Source organism: Rhizophagus irregularis, chromosome 16, assembly GCF_026210795.1.
Source record: "Rhizophagus irregularis chromosome 16, complete sequence".
Lineage (NCBI taxonomy): Eukaryota > Fungi > Glomeromycota > Glomeromycetes > Glomerales > Glomeraceae > Rhizophagus > Rhizophagus irregularis.
In genome coordinates, this window is record NC_089444.1 from 976,688 (window position 1) to 997,286 (window position 20,599).

The following is a 20,599-nucleotide window of genomic DNA, read 5'->3' on the forward strand; positions in this document are numbered from 1 at the left end:
TTATGCAGCCTATTAAATCTTGGTAGACGTTATTTTTGCCATGGGGTGAAAATAACACGTTATTATTTAAAAAATTATAAAAACTGTTAAAAGTAGGCATCTCGGGTGGCATGCATAATAACACCTTTAAATAATGGAAAGAGTTTATTGTATAATAATTTTCACTTAATATTAACTAATTTTTGCTTAAACTGATGAATTTGCTCGATTTTAAAAATATATGTATGTATAAACAGAAATATACAACATCATTTGAAGAATAAAGCTAGAAAAAAACTACAATTTGCTTTCTTCCAGCCACACTTTACCCAGGATACACATATATTCGGCAATTTGAATACTTTCAGCTTCACTGCGATTCTTGTCATGAAGAACTTTTTCACAGGTTTCTCGAGCGATGGAAGATATTTCTGACTTTGAAAGCTTCCAAACTAATTTATTGACCTAGATAATCAAGCGTATATTTTAGCTATGAAAAGTTACATTTTATTTTTTTTTTTTAATTATGACTTTTACATTACCTCTTCCAGATTTGGTTTGTTCTTAGTTAGGCTCGTTAAGTATCCAAAGAAAATATTTAAAAATAACAGCAAACGCTCTATAAAATCATTACTCTCTACTGTAGAAGATTTTTTAAGGTAGGCTTCTGCTTCATCAATGTAGATTTTGCCTAAAGTGGATAGAAGCTCTTTACCATTATGTTCATAGGAAAGTTTTTTAGCTTCTTCACAGAGGCTCTTTTCAAATTGTGATGATTCGTCTTGTTCTGGGGATCGAAATAATTTATTTTGTAAATAACGAACAATGCTGGATACGCGAATGGCATGACGGCGCTCTTTTTCTCCAGTTGAGAATAAATTTTCTAATTCGCTGTTATCCATAAATGAAAGCAACCAGAGGCCAATTTCTAAGTTGCCAATGTAGGATTGCCATAATTCTCCTCCTACGTGTGAGTTGAATGATGCTTTACTTCCTAAGGCTATAGAATTAAATAAAATTTAGATAGATTAAGAGAAGTAGGAAATTGTTATTAAAAATTCAGACATTACAATTATTAATTGTTCCGAAATTATCATAAAGTGTACGGCTGTTATCATCAGAGAGGATTTGGTATGCTTTTGAGATTTTTCCCCACTACATTGACATTAAGTTAATATGCAAGTACTTTATATAACGAACGGGAGCTAAGGAAAATTTGGTGTTATACCTCTTCGGTTTCAACGCCGTCATTCTTGTCAGGATGGTACTTCTTCGCAAGTTTCCTATAGCTTGAACCAATTTCATCTTTAGTCGCGCTGGGTTTTAACTTGAGGATTTCGTATAAATCCATTTCCTTTGGTTTGTTAACAGCTAATATATTATGAAAAATTAGTAATATACGTGACAAAGTGTTAGTTTTTTTGGTATTTTACCGCGAATAGGTTTAATTTTCTCCGTTTTCTTTGACTCGTTTGTCCATTTGTTTAATAATGTCTTTCGGCGTGTGCTATATTCGTTCTCATTGATTTCACCGTTCTCTAGTTGACGTTTGTTCTCTTTTAATTCTTCACGAAGATCCATTTCTAGTTTTATATTTACGAGACGTTATTTAATATTTTTTATAATTTTTTTTTATTTATATAAATACATGTATTTATGTGATTATGAGCAAATAATTACCATGATGGTCATAATAGTATGGTGATCTACTGCAATGATGTATGTATAACAAAAAATTTATTTTATAAACATAACAAACAGTATATAATAAAAGAGATGTAAATAAAATAAATTTAAAAATTAAGCTGTTGATATTATACTCATTTTAAAACAATTGAGTATAATAAATTTTATACTCAATATCGATTTTAGCGTCATCCTATTATACTTATTATGTACAGTAGTAAATCAGTACAGTATAATGGGTATAATTGTCAAATTTAATTGTATAATAATAATTATAATTTATATTTCAGTTATCCATAGATAACATTATAGAGTATAAATATTACTATACAATGATATAATCCGAAAAATTCAGCCGAAGGCGCGATAAATTTTTGGTTAACAACAACCAGCCGAAAAAAATTCATGTTTGACCTTGAATATTTTATTGGTTCAACATCTACTATTTTCAGCTGAATATTTTAGTCTAAATACACTTTTTTTTAAAATAATAGTGTAGTTAGCTGAAATATCCAACCAGGAGCGCAAGAAACGCCAAGAAATACATATATAATTTTCCAGGAGACCAAAGCGAACTAGCAAGAAAAGGAGGCAACATCAAAATGTGATGATTTATATATATTAAATTTAATTAATTTATTTATTAACTTTAAATTAAACATTTGACTAATAATAAAGACGATTTCCTGTTTACGCGAGTTTCCGAAAAAGTAAATTTTCTATGCTGATCATTTAATGTTGGACAGAATTAAATTTAATCGAAAAATCAGGAAAAAAAAAAAATTTGTTAAATAAAATCAAAATCGACATTTAAAATCAACTTTGACGCTTTTAAGTAAACTTGCAGAACAGACAAAAATACACATATTGGATGTTTTTTTTAAAAATTATATTTATTAAATTTTTTTTTTTACATAATTTTTTAATAAAGTCACGTGATACGACTGATACGTGTATGAACACTCAATAGTAAAATACTGTATATAAAAATTTTATAATCATTTATACTTTATTAAGCTATAATAAATGTTCAAACAAAATTTATTTTAATTATACTAGTATTCAATTTATTCAATTTAATTATACTCCTTAAATTATTGTGATATTTGTTATTTACGGCTAACTACGTAGTTAGCCATAAATATAGCCGTAAATAGTCGGGCTGGGTGTTGTTGACTGCCTTCGGCTGAATTTTTCGGTTAACTACACCATTATTACAATACAATGGTCGTGGATAATGAATAGTATGGATATATTGTATAGACACGTAAATATATAATTTAAAGGAAAAAGTAAAAAAATGACGATAAAATTAACTATTTACAAAATAGGTGTTATCCTTTTTGAGTCTTGTTTTGATGCAGATGTGAGTAAATTATAAAGAAAATTTCATTATAAAATTGAGATGGAATGTTGAATAAACTAATTTAGAAGAAATACTTTAAACTTGTGTCGATATTTGTATATTGTAGAAAGTACGTATAAAATAATTGTTAAAACGCTTTGTACTTTTAATGAAATCGAGTCTCATCATACCTTTAATTCTAAACGGATCCATTTAATATTTCATTTACATAAAATAGTATTATCATACGTAAAGAAAGAAAATACGATATGGCAAGTAACACAGATTTCATCTCCAGGCTTCGGACCCTCAAGTTAGCTTATGACGAGAAGTTGATAACAAAAGATGAATATGATAAATGTCGTCTTAAAGAACTAGATAATTGGTCCGAAAGTGAGTTAAAAAATATTTTTCCTATTTATAGCTTTCAAAACTTTTATTAAGTGTAATGAATTATAATAAACCAATCTTTATATATTAAGATCAAGAAGAAAAGAAATCGTTTTGGGGGAATTTATGGGATAAAGCATGCAAACTTGGCAGTGCCATCTTAAGAAACATGATTAGGCCCATTGTTGAAGGGACATTATTGTTAACCGGGTCTATATTTAAACTAATATCGCCTAAGACTTAAAGTCAATACTTCTACAACAAATTATCAATCTCTTAAAATTTGAAAAACGAGTAAATTCTGATTAAAGTAGAAGATTGCTTCGTATAAAAAAAATCATTTTTTTTTGATTATTAGCACTTCTTATTTGAGTTTCATTTTCAAATAATTGTTATAAATTTATCCAATAAAACCAAAATAATTATTAATTCACATTTTCATCCATAAGTAAGGTCGGAATTATAAATAATGTATTTGCCTCGCACTAGATGATTCTATAGGCTTTCCATCAATTTATTAAGCTTTTCATTTGAAAAAAAAAAAACTCATTTGATTAATAATGTGATATAAAGCTTCTATACAAACTTCATCAACTCATTTAAGCAAAAAAAATATTTTGAGAAATATAAACAATAGCTTTAATAATGGATAATAGACGTGTCCGCCCTTATCAAATTATTACTCGATTCTAAACCAGAAACATACAATGCCACTTTTTACCGCAATTGCTAGCACTGCATATAGTATTCCTCTTTGAGCGTACCCCACTTTATAAGACCCGGATATTTAACTAGATACAAAAATTTTACTCTTGTTTAGTGCCCTCCTTAATTCTGGTAACTCAAGCTTAATTCTGGTATACCAGGTATTATATAAGGGCGTAAAATATAGTTCTCACAAAATACCCCGGGTATTATTCAATTTTTGAACCAGATTTTTTGTATAAGACCCGGGGCACTATATGCAGTGCTAGACGGTACTCATGAAGTTCCTGAATGTCTCAATTTATAGGAATGATGATTGAGCTAATGTTGAATTATTTAAGCGGAATAATTTGTCTCCCTGGAATTTGTCTTTTTTGTCCTATATGATTGTTAAATTACTAAAGTTATCAATTATTCGGCTATAAAGGAACATGTTTGGGCTCGACATGATAACATTTAAAGTCTTTAGCGCATTGAAAGTTCATTGATAATATAACTTCAATTACCAAATTACCTCACATACTTCATTATCTCAGTTTTAATTCAGGAGAGTAAGAACCTCAAATTAAGGAGAATTTTATCAACATTTTTTTTATTTGCTTTATTGTAAGAAAGAAAATTTGATTATTGAAGACAATTTGATTTTTATTATATTTAAATGATTTTCAATTTATTGATCTTAAAATAATTTATGTTGTTACAAAAATACAAACCGTATTATCAATCGTAATCTAATAATTTACTTCATTATGTTCAAAAGAATCATAAGAATCATATTGAGTACCAACTTGTCTAATAATATAATTAGCTAATTTATGCCCTGCCATAATGCATTCATCAATACTTTTACCTTGAATAAATTGACTTAAAAATCCTCCAACAAATGAATCACCAGCTCCTGTAGCATCAATTAAATCATTTTCTGCTATTGGAATTATAGGATATTCTTTAATTGTACCATTTTGATCCGCATAAATAGTGGACCTTGCATCCCTTGTTATTAAAGCCATACGAACGAAATTGGAAGAGTGTTTTGGTAATTGAGCTAATTTTTTTGTTACCTCAAATATATCTGTTGTCTACACATTAAATAAAAAGTTAGAAAAGAGTCATAACAAAATAAATAAATAAACAATATGAATATTTACATTCCAATTTGACATTTCAGCAAATGCTAACGCTTCAGATTCGTTACCAAAAATAATATCCCAATATGGAGAAATCTCATCCATTCGATATTTATATTTTGTTACTAATTTAACTGAACCTAAGTTAGTGGCATAAATCTATATAAAAGTATTTATAAATAGAATTAGAATTAGAGAAAATTCTAATATTACATGTATTATATGCACGAACGTACGTACCTTATTATTTTCTAGAGCATGTTTATAGATTTCTTTTACAATATGAAAATTTTCTTTTAAAATAAATCCACAAACATAAATATATTTTGCATTTTCTACAAATTTCCATTTTGAAGGTGATTTCAAATCTTCTAAATTATATTGCGTCGCAGCTCCTTTATTATTTCTCACAAAATAACTTTTATTTAAAAAAAAAAATTTGGATTAGGAGAAACAAAAAACTAAAAAAATAAAAAAGAAAAAAATAATACTAGTTCACTTAACTTGTTGTTAGATAATTTACTAAAAGAACTAACACCAGTTGGGTAATCATCAATTTCCGTATATTCAGTTCTTACCCCATCATTATTTAATACTCTTCTTAATATTTTTCCCATTTCATCTTTACCTATACATCCTATTATTACCGTTGAATTCGGTGGAAGTAATCTCTATATTTATTTATTTTAAGAAAGATATAAAATTAGTATAAAGAGGACATAAGAAAGTTAGAATAAAATATCTACTTGAGCTCCACGGAGAGAATTTTGTGCCGTGCCACCAGGAACTTTTAATGTATCAGGATATTTAGAAACCTCATTTAAACTAATAATGATTTAAATTTAATATAATTAAGATATAATAACAGATAATAATTAATTTTTTTTTTTAAAAGAAAAGTAATATTAGTTTATACGTACAATCCATTGATTTTATTAAAGTCTTTATCAATTGGTTTTGGTAAAAGTCCATATTTTTTAATTAATTTTTCAACTTCTTCGTTATTATATACGAATAAGTCTATTAAAGAATTACCAATACCGAGTAATATATAGTCATTAGAAGTTTCAGTTAACATTTTTGAGGTAAAATTTAAAGTTTGCTTGAAATCCTTACTTTTTCGAATTTATAATTGATTTACCCAAGTGTTGTTACACAAATCGTACAAATGGATTGATTTTCGGACCGCAGTCAATTTAAAACAAAATTTTTATGCGGTCAAATTAAATATAATACTGCGCCTCAAAATTATTAGATAAAGCCAGCTTCTACAGAGATCGGAGTAGTTTTGGCCGGCATAACAGAACTCATGTGACATATAAGGGATGACAAATAGGGTAAGTACCGGAATACTTAATAAAAATGAAAAGTAGAGGAGTGTGACAATGCGTATCAAATATTTTTACTATTATCACGTGATACAACTTCGCTTTAGGAACCAACCACCCTAGCGTCGCCTCCAAAAAATGGTAGCCGGGTTACATACCCTGTAAAAAAAAGTCGATCCGTTTTTTATATTCCGTCTTTTTTTCCGTAAAAGGCTCATATTTCCGGAATTAATAATAACCTAATTTATCGAATTATTTACATTTTCCGTGAATGGATCCGTGAAAGGCTCATTTTTACGGAGTTTTTACAGAAATAACGGATAAATTTTTATAGTTATATAATATTATGGATGTGACAATTAATGGCGACAATTAGAGTCCTTACATATAAAAAAAACCCTAAGTCCACAAGACATAAGCATTGTAGTCGCATTTTCAACATCTAATCCTAATTCTAATCCCAATCCCCTTACCCTAAACTTAACTAGTCCTAAACCTAATTCTAAAAAACCGGAAAAATGAATCCGGCTAACAGCCTAAGAGTGAATCAGAAATAGTGTTTCTAATTTTTGATCTGAAATTTCACAATAAGTCTGAAAATAAATCATCTCATGGCAAGTTAGCGGTAATTAAAAACAAAATCTTTCATATGATCGATTTTAGTTGGAGATAGATAAACAAACATATTTGCAAAAATTTTAGCATAAATAGGAACGGAATATAAATAGCGAAAAAATTAGTATTTAGGTAGTTTAGAGTAGTGGTCACTTTATGTCGAAAAATTTCTCCCTTTAAACTCTCTACTCTATTCATTTTATTTCCAGTAATAAGATATTTGCAATATTACCGAATTTTTAATGTTAGATTCTTTTTATGCATTTAAATTACAAAACAAAGGTATTCAAATATTAAAAGCATAACAGAACTAAAATTTAATACTATACTAGATAATTTTCAGACCCATAGATTTTAATGTCAAAACTATAATTAAATTAAAGCAAAAAGAGGAAAAAATGATGCTAGAATCCATAACGATAATGATCAATCGAAATGGATTAATAATGTTCTTGAAAAAATATAGTCATAGATAGATTGGTTGATACAAATCAGCTAAGGAACATTTATCGACTTTTGGATCCTGATAACATAAAGAAAAGTCACCACTAGTTATGAACATCAATTCAAGAAGCGCAATCATTCATCACAAAACATGACAGTCAATTGATATTACCGACTTTTCAATCATTATCAGGACGCGTACGAACCTCTTTCGTGAGATACATAGGTAGATATCTAAATGCAGCAGGAACATCTGGAATTAATTATATAGACTTTCCGTCAATATAGTTGGGCCATATTAATTTTTATATATTTTATTACAAGCAGGCTCTGTCCCAAATATTGGAAATTCTCCACCATAATTCCAATACCGAAGCCGAATAAATTCATATTCAATATGGAAAATGTAAGACTAGTCGCATTATTTGACATACTAGGGAAAACATTAGCAAAGATGTTAACCACTAAACTGGGAAGGATTTTTACGCTTAATACAATTCTTTGTGAATGGACTTAAAGGAGATTCCACTCGTAATCCGATCCATTTACTCAATAATGTAATAGAAGATGCAAAACTTATCACAAAGAATTATGGATATTCTTTCAAGATATTAGTAAAATCGAGAATCTGGATCATTACTATAATTACAAAAAAATGCGAGCTAATGATCCTTCAGCTCCACCACCCAACCGGTACGTCTCTAGGAAACAATGAAAAGACCGTATCTCTAGGTATATGGATCTCACTAAAAACACGAAAAGACTAACTAAAAAAATTAAAAATATAAGGGACATCTTAAAAATCGTGTCAAGAAAAAAAAAATCTTAATAGCACATGCGAGATATTTAATTAACAAAGTATTCTATCCAAAGATAGTCTACATTTTCAAAACAGTAGTTCTCATGGGATGGAATGATAGAATTGAATGCCCCGATCCTTTCATTTGAATAGAGTTTACGGTAATTGATCACTATATTAATCATCACTAAGAGAGTCAATTCCGGCGTTATCCAAACTGATCAGGCTTAAAAAGGAGCAGTTTAGAATGAAAATTCCTTCCGTTCTTAATTCTGAAAAAAAACACAAACAATTATCAACTATTATACCGAACCGAAGCACAATCAAATTTAGTGTATATTAACGTCATACTAGCCGCTGATCTTAACTCATCCTTTATAACAGATAATTTGAGCGCGAAAATTTCACAATTAAGAGACAAGGCTCTCTTAGTTGGTCTTAACATTTTAAACCCACAACACTCATGCAATCATCGAACTATCTTTTATCTTACTTACATCAGGACAAGAAAATACATTTGGCAACGACTCAGATTTCTTGCCAGAAAGAATCCATCTTTTCAAACAGATTAATCAAATTTTGTATAAGATATTTATTGTCGTTATTTATTAATTCTTATTAACAATTTTTCAATTTTTATAGTACAAATAACTATTCTCATGGAATAAATCTAGTGGACAGCAACATATTTTTGTTATACGAAATATTTTATCAAATAAATTGCTATACGTTCGTTGAAAAAAAAAGAGATATTTAAAAGCAATCATTTATCATTTTGTTATCATACATAGTAAAATAGCAAGATTATGTAACCAAAAACTTAAAACAAATGCTCTCCAAGATCTATGCATATTCATATTGCATATTGATCTACATTATCCATTTATCGATGCAAACCCTTTCCCTCATAATTCTGTTTTTTCGTACTAAATGAAATATATACTTCTTTGGTAACACAAAGTAAAAGTCAATTCTATGAGAAAGATCCAAGATTCCCTATACTGCCCTTAGCCCTTCCTGCTTAACACCCGAAATAGCTTATTGTAACGACATAACTATCTATACTTGCAAAATTTTTAGAAATTGGATGAGTTTGGCAAAGTGTACAGAACAAATTGGTTAGATTATGGAAAATTTTAAAAAATCCAGCAAGTACCGATAATATACTTGTTCTTGTCTCGTTAACATTATAAAAACGAGTTCCTCCTTGACAAAGAATTGAATGTGATACCAATTCGAATAACTGTCCATGGATAATTCCATTCCTAGTATATTCCCTGCACCTTCAACAAAATTGCGAAGATGTTCCTTATAATTCCTCAATTTCTCTAAACATATATCTATAATATATTCGGACCCAAAAAGCAGAAGGAAGCGGTGTATATGGACCATTTCCTTCATTTGATTCTTCAAGATTGGTATGTACATGAATTAATTTATGAGTATATTCATCACCTAAGAAGTTACTAGTTTGATTACAGAGCTTATTTGATCCGAATGATGAGGTTGCTTCAGCGATAACCAACTTAATGTCTTATAGTAGTGATTGGCTATAGATCCATCTTGCTATCCCACCACATAACTCAAACTTATTTTCCAATGTTTCTAATAGACTTGTAGTAATATTTTCTTGAATTGAAATCTCAATCTCTTTCTCACTCCATGTTGGTATGTAAAATTTTCTGCACCACTGCGTCTTTGCAAAATCGCCAACTATTTCTTTCTTTGGTGAATAATTTATCTGTTTTAAATCTATACAGCATATTTCCATTAAATTAACTATTTTATTTTTCGTGTTATAATTATTCACGTAAAATATTTAGCTACCTCTGCTTATTAGCAAAGCAGGTATTCATGGTTAAAAAAGTTTTATTTGAAGATCGTTAATAGGGAATTTGAGAAAATAGCAAAATCTAAAGAAGATATGAAAGTAGTAGAGGACATTTGGTATACGAGCTATGTCAATATCAATGAATAGGAGATGTGATAAAGTAATCGAGATTGAAAAAGAATTATAAGTTTAATAGTGACGGATTAGAAAAACAACAAAAAAAGATGATAAAATAAAAAATGGTACAAATTATTATTATCTTAGAATGTAATAAAAAATAATGTAAATAAATATGTTGATTAACATTATACATTTATACTCATTTTAAACGTTATACATACAACCGAGAATAATAAATTCTACCCTATACGCTAATTTCAAAATAACCTCCATATTTAAAATTTTATAGAAGGCCATGGTTCTGGACTTCATTATTTAACTTTAAAAATCTTCGTTCTTTTTGAAACCCTTCGAAAATGAATATAATAGTTTGCGATTAGGCAAACTTGAAATTCTTAATAATATTTTGAAAATTTAAAAGTCGTCATTACCTCGTTATCTATAAAGCCACAGCTCTGTAACTAAATGTCAAATCTGAAGCATATTTGAAAGCATTATGACATTAGTCATCAGATAAAATTTAATTGTCTCTTGCAACGTCTTTATCATTGTGAAACAAAAATAGAAAAATATAAGAGTAATCATATACATAATAAATGATAACATTATTTTGTTAAATTTTAATGTTAATGAATATTATGATCGTTACAAATTGAGATAATAAATAGTTATTGGATGGGGTATTCAATAACTATTTGACAATAAAATGTAATATATCTAGGGAAGTAGGGATGCCAAAAGTTCGGTTATAACCGATCATAACCGGTTTTTACCGGTTCGGTTATCGGTTCGGTTTCAATCCAGACCGACCGGTTAACCGTCAGTTTTATATAATTGTAAATTTTTAATATATTCTGAAAAAAAAAATGATTTGTTCATTGATAATACCATTAAAACTATTAGTGTTTTTATGTATAATATTCTCATTTTTGAAATTCATATCGGCTGATCAGAAAAGCCTCCCATAATTTTATATTAACCCATCAGCTATTAATGAACCCATCATCTGAGCTTAAATATTAATTGGCTTGATTTTTCCAATCAGCCTATTGTATCGAATTTACGCGTTGATCACGTGATTTTTCGTTTCTCTGAAAAATCACAACATCGGCGTTATTGTTGTAATAAATTACGTAAATTCAAAGAATATTATTCAAAAAATTATAATTGATACTTTATGGCATTATTTTATTCGATTTTGCAGTATTTTTGCAATCGGTTTTATAGTTCAGTTTTATCGGTCAGTTTTGCGGTCGGTTCGGTTTTGCTTGAAAACTGCAGTTTTACAGCTGTTTTCATAAGACCTGGGACAAAATAAATTTTTGAGTAGATCATTCGCATGCATGACACAGGAAACGATCTGAACTTTAATCACTGGAAAGGGTTTACCACAAATCCGACACCAAGATCCCGACAAACCCATCCCGTTGAAATAAAATCCCGATAGGCACAAATTCTGACAGTTAAAAATCTCGGTTTTTTTTAAAAAAAAAATTATATAAATTTTACAATTAAGCAATATAATTAAAATATAATTTTAATGTAAATTGTTTGCAAATTTTTTTATTCAATTAACTAACGTTACTATATTATTAATGAAAATTAAAAGAAAAAATTTTTTATCTTAGTTAAAAGGATTATGTACAGTATATTACTAGAAATTAGAAATAATTACATTAAAAAAATCAACTAATCTCAAGTTCATCTGATCGAATCTCAGTCAGGATTTTGGCTGTCAAGATTTTAAATCTGTGACTGTCAGGATTTTGATTTAATCGGGATTTGCATTTATCAGATTTTGGCCAGTTGGAAAATAGACATTTCTTAAGATTTTCTTTCCAAAAGCGTCTTTTCTTAAACACAAGTTAATTAATCAAAGGTCTGAAACTCCCTATGGGAAGTAATACGATTGTACGATAATACAAATGATATCCACTTTAATGCTCATGAGTTTCATCAAATAACTACTAAGTAAGAATAGAGGTCCCCTTCTAGATATTAGTTTTATTTCAATAACAATCTTTATTATAATCTTTAATATTGCCTTCTTAACTGTCAACTTTCTTACTGTTAATCTTTCAAAGATTCATATAAGAATCTTGAATACAGCTTTAACGATTTCTTACAAAAGAGAAGTTCAAAGTGTGAGATTTTTAATATAGTCTAAGTCGATTCATTACCGTCAACGATGATTTTTTCGCTGATGTCAACTGTGACAATTTAACGCCGATTTCATATTGGATAATTTTGTAAGTGATAAAGAAGCAAGTTTTAGTTCTTGAGAGTGAAAGTTTGAGAGCTTTGAGTGTATATATATATATACTTATTTATGTAAAACCTTCTTAATGCATCGTGTTAATTCTAGTGGCTTGTAATGATACGAAAAATCTTATCAATATTGTAAAATTAAAAAAAAATTTTCAGAAAAAATGGCGAATGTAAAAATTTCTGGGTATTTATTAAATATGAATGATTTATTCGTGAATTAAATTAATTAAGTAAATAATTTTATAATTAAATAAATATAAATTAAAAAAAAGATTTTTTTCCTTCTATGAATTTTGCATAATATTTCTTTCTATTAATAACATTGGTTAACGCTTCGAAACTTTTTTTAAAAAAAAATTTACCATTAGCTATTCCAATTTTTCAACCCATTGTGATTGATATATCCATTTCCATTCACGCTATGATTTCCATTTACGCTATGATTTCCATTTACGCTATGGTTTCCATTTACGTTATAATTTCCATTTATATGATGATTCTCAGATCTTAAACCATCTTGAAGAATTTTATTCTCTTCCAAATATTCCAATACATCTTCACCCGCTCTTTCAACTTCTCTAACCATTTCATCCAAATAATGTTCATTAATTGAAGGTGCATTTATCACTACTCTAAAAAATATAGGTAATTCTTTTCCATTCAATTCTAAAGGAGAATAATCAAATAAAAATCTACCGCGTTCCCGCAACCTTCTGTGAATTTCTTTGGTTACTAAAGTCATTTGTTCTTTCCAAGTTTGATATTTTTTGGTTTCTTTTTCTTCTCGATCTAAGATTTTCATCCCCTTTGGAATATACCAAAAACATATTTGTAAATTTGGTGGATCTTCTAATACCATTTTAAACTTATTATTATTTTTCACTAAATTAGTCAAATATCTAGCCATTTTAAATGCATGCTCTATCCTTTTTTTATATCCTGATATACCATATATTTTCCATCCTATAAATAATTTTATTGCATCAGGCTTTCTGCCACATCCAACTGTACTATCTCCTAAATCATACTTAGAATCGTCATGAAATAAATATTGTGCTCCTAGTGAATTTGTTTGCTTAAATATTTGTCGATCTGACGCTAATATGAATGAACATTGTAATGGTGTTCCGAGTAATTTATGTGGATTCAGCACAAAAGTATCAGCCTTTTGTTTGATAAATTGAAAAAATATTGTTTAGTCAGTTAAATTAGAGTAAATTATTTTTTTTAAAAAAAAGAGTTTTTAATAACGAACCAAAGATGAACCTTCAATCTTGTGCTTATGTTTGTCGGAAAATATAAGACTCCCACCCCATGATCCATCAACGTGAAACCAGAGCTTGTATCGCTTGGCAATTTTCCCAATTTCCTTTAGTGGATCGAAGGCTCCCTAATATATAAAAGTATGCGAAATTAATAACGCAAGAATACGTAAATAAAGCAACAATAATAATAATAAAATTTCATACCAAAACGGTCGTACCAGCAGTAGCATTAATAAAAAATGGGGTTTCTTTTCTTCCCAATGACTGTATAATTAATTGTTCTATGCACAAGAAAAAAATAAAAAATAAAAAATATGTTAGTTCGTAAACTCCAAAAGAAACTGAATCTTTACCTAGGATCTTACCTAATTCATCTGGACGCATTCTTCCCTGATCATCACAAGGAACTTTAATTATGTTGTCTAATCCTAATCCTAGTGCCATACCAGTTTTCTCAACGGAATAATGTCCAGAACTCGAAGTAAATACCGTAAGCTTCTTGCCGAAAGTACAATACCCTTTAGTTTTAATCTCTGGAAACATATAATTTCTTGCCGTTAACATTGCGAGTTGATTTGAAAATGCTCCTCCTGGACATGTTATTCCTCCTGATCTCTAAAATTTTTTTTTAATTCTAGTTAGATGAATTTGACAAATCTGAACAACTCACAAATTAATGTATTTACCTCGCCCATTCCTAACAATTTTGCTAATTTCTCCGAAACACAATCTTCCATTAGTGTCAACACTGGAGATACATGGTAAACATGTGAATTCGCATTTAATAATGATATTAACATATCGGTTACAATCCCAACAGGATTGGTTCCTGCGTACAATTTATCCATGAACCCTGGATTCCATGTATTAACACTATAACGTAATATATTCCGTAACATTGGCATTAATCCTATTTTTTTATAATGTCAGAAAAAGAAAAATTAAATAGAGTTTAACAAAATAACAATTAAGATAAGAACCTTACCAGGAATACCAATCCCAGTATATGGTAGATCTAGATCTATTAATGGTTTTAATTCTTCCGGTAGTTTATACTCTACTACTAATGCTCCTGGCTTTCGACTTTCATTTACATCTAAAAATAAAGAAATTTTAATTATGAATTGATAATGAAAGGTAAATAAAATGCTTACATCCAACCATTAAATCTTTCATTTGTGAAACTAATAGATCAAGTTCTGCGGCATCGCCATCAAGTATATCTTGTGCTTGCGATTTCATTTTATTCTTAGAAAGAAATTACTATTATTATTATAAGAATAATAAAAATCAAAGATTATAAGGATTATGAAAATATGTAAGATTTAATATATACGAAAAAACAAAAAAAAATTATTTTTGAATGATTTCTTTCGTACTTTCGTAAATAAAAAATGAGATAAAAAAAAGCCCCCATGGGTTCACCTATTTATATGCAAATTTATATTAAAGATCTGCAACTTATCCATAATGGAAATATTATACGGAATATGGTTTAAATTCCAACCGGATTTACTTCAATAATTAAAATAATTAGCCTTATTGTTGTTCATTTTTTATCGCCGTTTTCAAATTAGTGTGACCCCCCTCTAAGGAAATCGGTAGATTATTAGTGATTACCAGAGGAAATCTTGTGAAATTTTCAGTTATTAAAGTAGTTTCTTTTAAAAATATGGTAGTGTTACGCAAAGTTTTAACACTTGTTCATAGGAAAACTACTTAAATTATTGAGATTTCTGCATGAATTCCTTTAAAGATCGCACAATAATCGACCCTTCTCTACATAGTTTTCCAAGAAAATTCTGGGTTTTCCAGATTTGAAAACAGCGATAAATAAATACTATTCGATATCCGCGGATTGATCCATGGACTCTCGTATGATTACCTTTTATGGAATAAAAAAATTCCTTTCGAGTGAAAAAACCGAAAGCTAATAGCTAACTTAGTGTGTCTGGTGATTTGAGAAGATTTGATTTTTTTGCTCGTTTTTTGTGATATAGAGTGAAGTTGATTTTTTTTTTTTTTTTTTTTTGCGAAGAGATAGTGTAATGTGTAATTGTTTAAATCTTAACCTTGCATCACGCGGACGAATTTGGTATTTTTAACACCACCACCGGAGCACGTTAGTAATATTGTATTATTATTTGGTTACCCATGATTATGCGAACATTGCATAAATCACATGGTGCATGATAATCATTTTCTTGATATTTGATAATCAAAAATCAAAAAAAATTTTACACGAATTGCTTAATTAAAAAACTCACGTGAAATGCTTTCTTTCTAACGATGATGTAATTTACGTCCTATTAAAATAATAATAATCGTAAAATTTTTTACGTAAAAGCACGCTACTACTGCGTGAAATGTTTCACACTCTATTATTAACCATTTTTCTCATGGAGTTCAACTTGTTTGGGAAAAATTATAATGCAAAAGGAGATTGCTTATTAATATAGATATAACTCATATAAGGGCTTTTTTTTATCCCATTTTGGTTTAGGGTAATCGTAAAATAGTAAATGTTGTCATATGTACTACATTAGATATATATTATGCTACTGGTTTATGGCATCGCGCCTCGAATTTTTTTTTTTTTTTCGACTTAATGTGGTCAGCGAATTATGAAATTTGCTGTAAAAAAAATAATTGAAAATAATGTGCGGAATTTTAGCGTTGTTATTAGCTGATTCAAATGCTTCAGCCAATTTAGAATTATTTGAAGGTCTTCAACTTTTACAGCATAGAGGACAGGTAATGAATTTTCTTAACACTTCAGTTATTAATGTTTATTTTCTAATTCATTTTACGTTTCGTTAAAAGGATGCTGCCGGAATCATTACGTGTGGACAAAAGGGAAGATTTTACCAATGTAAAGGAAATGGAATGGTAAGAGATGTTTTTGATCAAAAACATCTACAGAATTTAGTTGGAAGTCTTGGAATTGGTCATGGTACGCGTATAGTATTGAAAATATGAAAATGATAGATGAAAGATATAATATCTTGAATAATGAATAAAATTGAAATTATGATAATGATCTAATTTTATTTTACTTTAATTAATTGTTTAGTACGATATCCTACGGCTGGAACGTCCTCACATTCTGAAGCACAACCGTTTTATGTCAACAGTCCATACGGAATAGTATTTGGTCATGTATGTTACGTTATATATATATATATCAAAGAAACGATTTTTTTAAACAAAAATCTCATCTAACTTATCTTTCTAACCTTATTAGAATGGAAATTTGATTAATGCACAAGAGTTAGAAGATTTTTTAGATTTCAACACTCATCGTCATATTAACACCGATTCTGATTCGGAATTGTTATTAAATATATTCGCTAATAATTTACAAAAAACAAATAAAGTTAGGTATGTTAAATAATAAATAAAGAATCCAATTTAAATTAGGTACGTTTACTTAAACTAAATTAATGTACTGATTTTCCTAAATTTTAATATTTAGAATTGACGAAGAAGATATTTTTACAGCTATAAAAGGAATGTATGAACAGTGTATAGGTGCCTATGCATGTGTAGCTATGGTTGCAGGTTGGTTGGCGAATTTAACTTGCGCTATTTTTTTTCGAAAGTTTAAAAAGTGCAAAATTAATTAGGTTAATTAACTTGTAAAATTTTAGGATTTGGCATAATTGGATTTAGAGATTCAAATGGGATTAGACCAATATGTTACGGAAAAAGAGAAAGTACGAAAGGAACTGATTATATGATTGCGTCAGAAAGTGTAGTATTAGATGCATTAGGTTTTACTGAAGTTAGAGATATAAATCCAGGCAAGTATATTTCAAATTTTCCAAAAAGTCAATTTATGATTATATTAACAATCCAGTTTCATTCATTTATTAATTATTTAGGTGAAGCAATAATTATAACGAAAACAAAAATAACAAGTCGTCGATTAGTTGTATCAAAAAATATTACGCCATGTATATTCGAATATGTTTACTTTGCAAGACCTGATTCCGTAATTGATGGTATATCAGTATATAGATCAAGATTAGAAATGGGTGAATATTTGGCTGATCAAGTTGTAAAAAAATGTGGGGATAATATGGATATTGATGTTGTGATTCCGGTAAGCATTCGGATTTTTTTTAAAAAACTTTTTCTTTTTGGAAACTAAAAATTTAAAAATTTAGGTCCCTGAAACCAGTCGCGTAGCAGCATTACAAGCAGCTCATAAATTAAAACTTCCTTATAGAGAAGGATTTATTAAGAATCGTTATATTGGACGTACATTTATAATGCCAGGACAGCATATGAGGAGAATAAATGTCCGACGCAAATTAAACGCCATGGCATTAGAATTTTCCGGCAAGAACGTTTTAATAGTTGATGGTATTGTGTTTTTATTAAAAGTTGTTGGAAGTCTTCGTTTGGAGAAAATATAAATTTTTTTTATAATTTTTTGATTTTATGCATTAGATTCGATTGTTAGGGGGACAACTTCAAAAGAAATTGTTCAGATGGCACGCGATGCTGGTGCCAAGAAAGTTTATTTCGCGTCTTGCGCTCCTCCTATTAGGTATTGATGATACATATTTTTTTGCGTATAATTATAATATATTAATTGAAATCTTTTGTAGATATCCTAATGTTTATGGTATTGATATGCCAACACGTCAAGAGCTTGTAGCATATAATCGTAACGAAGATTCGGTTGCTAAAGAAATTGGTGCCGATGTTATAATATATCAGGTAAAAAATAATCATGAATAGGATTTACTTGGTTTAGTTTTTTTCTCACACCACTTTTTTCTATATACAATAAAGAAATTAGATGATTTATTAGAATCATGTAGAAAATTCAATTCAAATATTAAAACCTTTGATTGTTCGGTATTTAATGGAGAATATGTTACAGGACGTGTTACGTCAAAATATTTGGACGACTTAGAGAATGTTAGAAGTGATTTGGCAAAGAATCGTATGAATAATTTACATTCTCCTGAAACTATTGGTTTGCACAATGATTATGGTTGCAATGGTAAATCTCTTTAAGGATGTGCGGTTTATTTTAGAGTGTATTAAATGGTTTAGGGAAGAGTTATTAAATTTTATTTGAATTATTTGAATTGTAAATAATAGATTTTTTTATTATGGATGAATCGTGGTGAAAAAATTATTGTTTTGTGAGATCAAAATAGCATATATATAACGATAATTTTATTTTAATAAAAATCAGTTTTTTTTTTATTATTTTATTAGAATTGTCGCTTGAAATTTTTGAACACTTTGTCTTTATTAATTATGAAATTCTTGTATTCCTTAATTTTACAATATTTACTATATATATATTGGCATAATAATAAAATTATTTAAATTGCAACAATTGCAACAAAACAACAATCTCGTCATAATCAACACCTGGAGTGGTTGACGAAGTATAAATTTATTGTCTAAACTAAAGTTGCCTGCCGAAAGTATTAATTATGGTATTTTGGATTACAACTTGGGTTGTAACCCTGATTTACAACTACGGCTTAAAGTTGTAACGTGCCGTATTAAAGTTGTAATACGTAATTATGCTGTAAAGAGTAATTATTAAAGTTGTAAATCGGCAAATTATAATTAAAAATTAAAATGTAAATCAAAAAAATTTAATTTAAAAAAAATCAGATTTTTCAAAAATGTATTGTAAATGGAAAGCTAAATCCCCATATAGCTCCATATTCAATCACCATTAATGTGGGGGAATACATGTGATGCCAAGCAAATCATCTACAACGATTTTCTTCTCCATAACGAAAAGTACTGCAGCATGTGAACGAATGTTTTCATCTTTGGGATGGCTATATGGAAATGCCGAACTCAATTAAGAGTGGATAGATTAGAAGGATTGGCAAAGATTTATCGATTTGATCTACAGAACAGTTTATCAAACTCAAGAAGAAATTTCTCCTAAAATGGTAAAAAATATCAAGATACAGTTTTTAATGAACTTGAGGAAGAAGCATCTCCAGTTGAGCACTTTCATACAGCTGATGAGTTGAACTTAAACTTGAATATTTCGGATATGTTGATTTCCGATCTTCAATTTTTCACCCTAATGAACTCTTTTTTAATAATAATGAAAGAGAGGAGTATGGTATATACGCATTTGTACAATTATTTATGAATAAAGTTTTCAATATAGATATTAATATTTAATACTTTTACAAATGAAAATCCTAAGAATTTTTATTAAAAATGTTCGTGTGATACAAAAAAATTATAAATCAATATTAATAAAACTGTGGTTAAATCTTGTGTATTACACCAATTACATGTATTACACCAATTACAACTGGTTGGAAAATTATGGCAAAACGTTACAACTCTACGACATTACATCACAACCTTCCAACTCTGTTACGCAACAAACCGGTCATTTAGATAAATCAACGTCACAACTATATTTGATTTAAATATTAAAGATTCAAAAGACTATATTTATATCGTTAAAAGCACATACCGCATACAAATCTATAAAATTAAATATATTTTTATTGTTCAAAAACAGATATGATATTATCAATAATTAATATCACTTATATTGAGATAAATATATATATTTTTTAATTACAGTGAAATAATTTAATGTGTTATTCTAAGCCTTATAATATTAAAATCAATTAATTTATTGTCTAGATTGTTATTAATTAAAATTTATGGTAAATGGTAAATT

General features: G+C 28.5%; 6 protein-coding genes across 6 annotated transcripts; 2 read left to right on the forward strand and 4 right to left on the reverse strand.

Annotated features, from left to right (window-relative positions):
• Positions 1 to 276: 276 nt before the first annotated feature.
• On the reverse strand, positions 277 to 1,560 carry OCT59_007981 (uncharacterized protein; the record flags this gene model as incomplete). The annotated part of the gene is made up of 5 exons (XM_025315097.2): positions 277 to 444; positions 522 to 979; positions 1,050 to 1,134; positions 1,208 to 1,350; positions 1,413 to 1,560. 5 exons carry the CDS (start codon positions 1,558 to 1,560, stop codon positions 277 to 279), a joined length of 1,002 nt encoding a protein of 333 aa, XP_025183573.1.
• Positions 1,561 to 3,094: 1,534 nt separating this feature from the next.
• Positions 3,095 to 3,844, forward strand: OCT59_007982 (uncharacterized protein). The gene is made up of 3 exons (XM_025315098.2): positions 3,095 to 3,140; positions 3,249 to 3,403; positions 3,493 to 3,844. Exons 2-3 carry the CDS (start codon positions 3,280 to 3,282, stop codon positions 3,642 to 3,644), a joined length of 276 nt encoding a protein of 91 aa, XP_025183574.1. The 5' UTR covers positions 3,095 to 3,140; positions 3,249 to 3,279; the 3' UTR covers positions 3,645 to 3,844.
• A 917-nt stretch (positions 3,845 to 4,761) lies between these two features.
• On the reverse strand, positions 4,762 to 6,310 carry OCT59_007983 (uncharacterized protein; the record flags this gene model as incomplete). Its single annotated transcript, XM_025315099.2, has 6 exons — positions 4,762 to 5,184; positions 5,254 to 5,391; positions 5,473 to 5,650; positions 5,737 to 5,903; positions 5,979 to 6,057; positions 6,153 to 6,310. The coding sequence occupies 6 exons, from the start codon at positions 6,308 to 6,310 to the stop codon at positions 4,837 to 4,839; spliced, it is 1,068 nt and encodes a 355-aa protein (XP_025183575.1). The 3' UTR covers positions 4,762 to 4,836.
• A 3,642-nt stretch (positions 6,311 to 9,952) lies between these two features.
• OCT59_007984 (uncharacterized protein) lies at positions 9,953 to 10,189 on the reverse strand (the record flags this gene model as incomplete). The annotated part of the gene is made up of 1 exon (XM_066142160.1): positions 9,953 to 10,189. One exon carries the CDS (start codon positions 10,187 to 10,189, stop codon positions 9,953 to 9,955), a length of 237 nt encoding a protein of 78 aa, XP_065999066.1.
• Positions 10,190 to 13,001: 2,812 nt separating this feature from the next.
• Positions 13,002 to 15,296, reverse strand: OCT59_007985 (uncharacterized protein; the record flags this gene model as incomplete). The annotated part of the gene is made up of 7 exons (XM_025324946.2): positions 15,057 to 15,296; positions 14,888 to 14,998; positions 14,589 to 14,812; positions 14,268 to 14,517; positions 14,107 to 14,183; positions 13,893 to 14,027; positions 13,002 to 13,802 (listed from the first exon to the last, which is right to left on the reverse strand). The coding sequence occupies exons 1-7, from the start codon at positions 15,142 to 15,144 to the stop codon at positions 13,002 to 13,004; spliced, it is 1,686 nt and encodes a 561-aa protein (XP_025183576.1). The 5' UTR covers positions 15,145 to 15,296.
• A 1,208-nt stretch (positions 15,297 to 16,504) lies between these two features.
• On the forward strand, positions 16,505 to 19,139 carry OCT59_007986 (uncharacterized protein). The gene is made up of 11 exons (XM_066142161.1): positions 16,505 to 16,656; positions 16,726 to 16,855; positions 16,976 to 17,061; positions 17,147 to 17,283; positions 17,378 to 17,463; positions 17,553 to 17,705; positions 17,787 to 18,007; positions 18,072 to 18,270; positions 18,358 to 18,457; positions 18,519 to 18,630; positions 18,706 to 19,139. The coding sequence occupies exons 1-11, from the start codon at positions 16,561 to 16,563 to the stop codon at positions 18,931 to 18,933; spliced, it is 1,548 nt and encodes a 515-aa protein (XP_065999067.1). The 5' UTR covers positions 16,505 to 16,560; the 3' UTR covers positions 18,934 to 19,139.
• The last annotated feature ends 1,460 nt before the right edge of the window (positions 19,140 to 20,599 follow it).

What these genes read in the sequence shown, in the direction of transcription:
- OCT59_007982 (XM_025315098.2), top strand. Translation starts at nt 3,280, where the DNA reads ATGGCAAGTAACACAGATTTCATCTCCAGGCTTCGGACCCTCAAGTTA. An exon ending in ACTAGATAATTGGTCCGAAA is followed by an intron (nt 3,404 to 3,492) that starts GTGAGTTAAAAA and finishes TTATATATTAAG; the next exon opens with ATCAAGAAGAAAAGAAATCG.
- OCT59_007986 (XM_066142161.1), top strand. Translation starts at nt 16,561, where the DNA reads ATGTGCGGAATTTTAGCGTTGTTATTAGCTGATTCAAATGCTTCAGCC. An exon ending in ACGGAATAGTATTTGGTCAT is followed by an intron (nt 17,062 to 17,146) that starts GTATGTTACGTT and finishes TAACCTTATTAG; the next exon opens with AATGGAAATTTGATTAATGC. An exon ending in ATATTGATGTTGTGATTCCG is followed by an intron (nt 18,008 to 18,071) that starts GTAAGCATTCGG and finishes TTAAAAATTTAG; the next exon opens with GTCCCTGAAACCAGTCGCGT.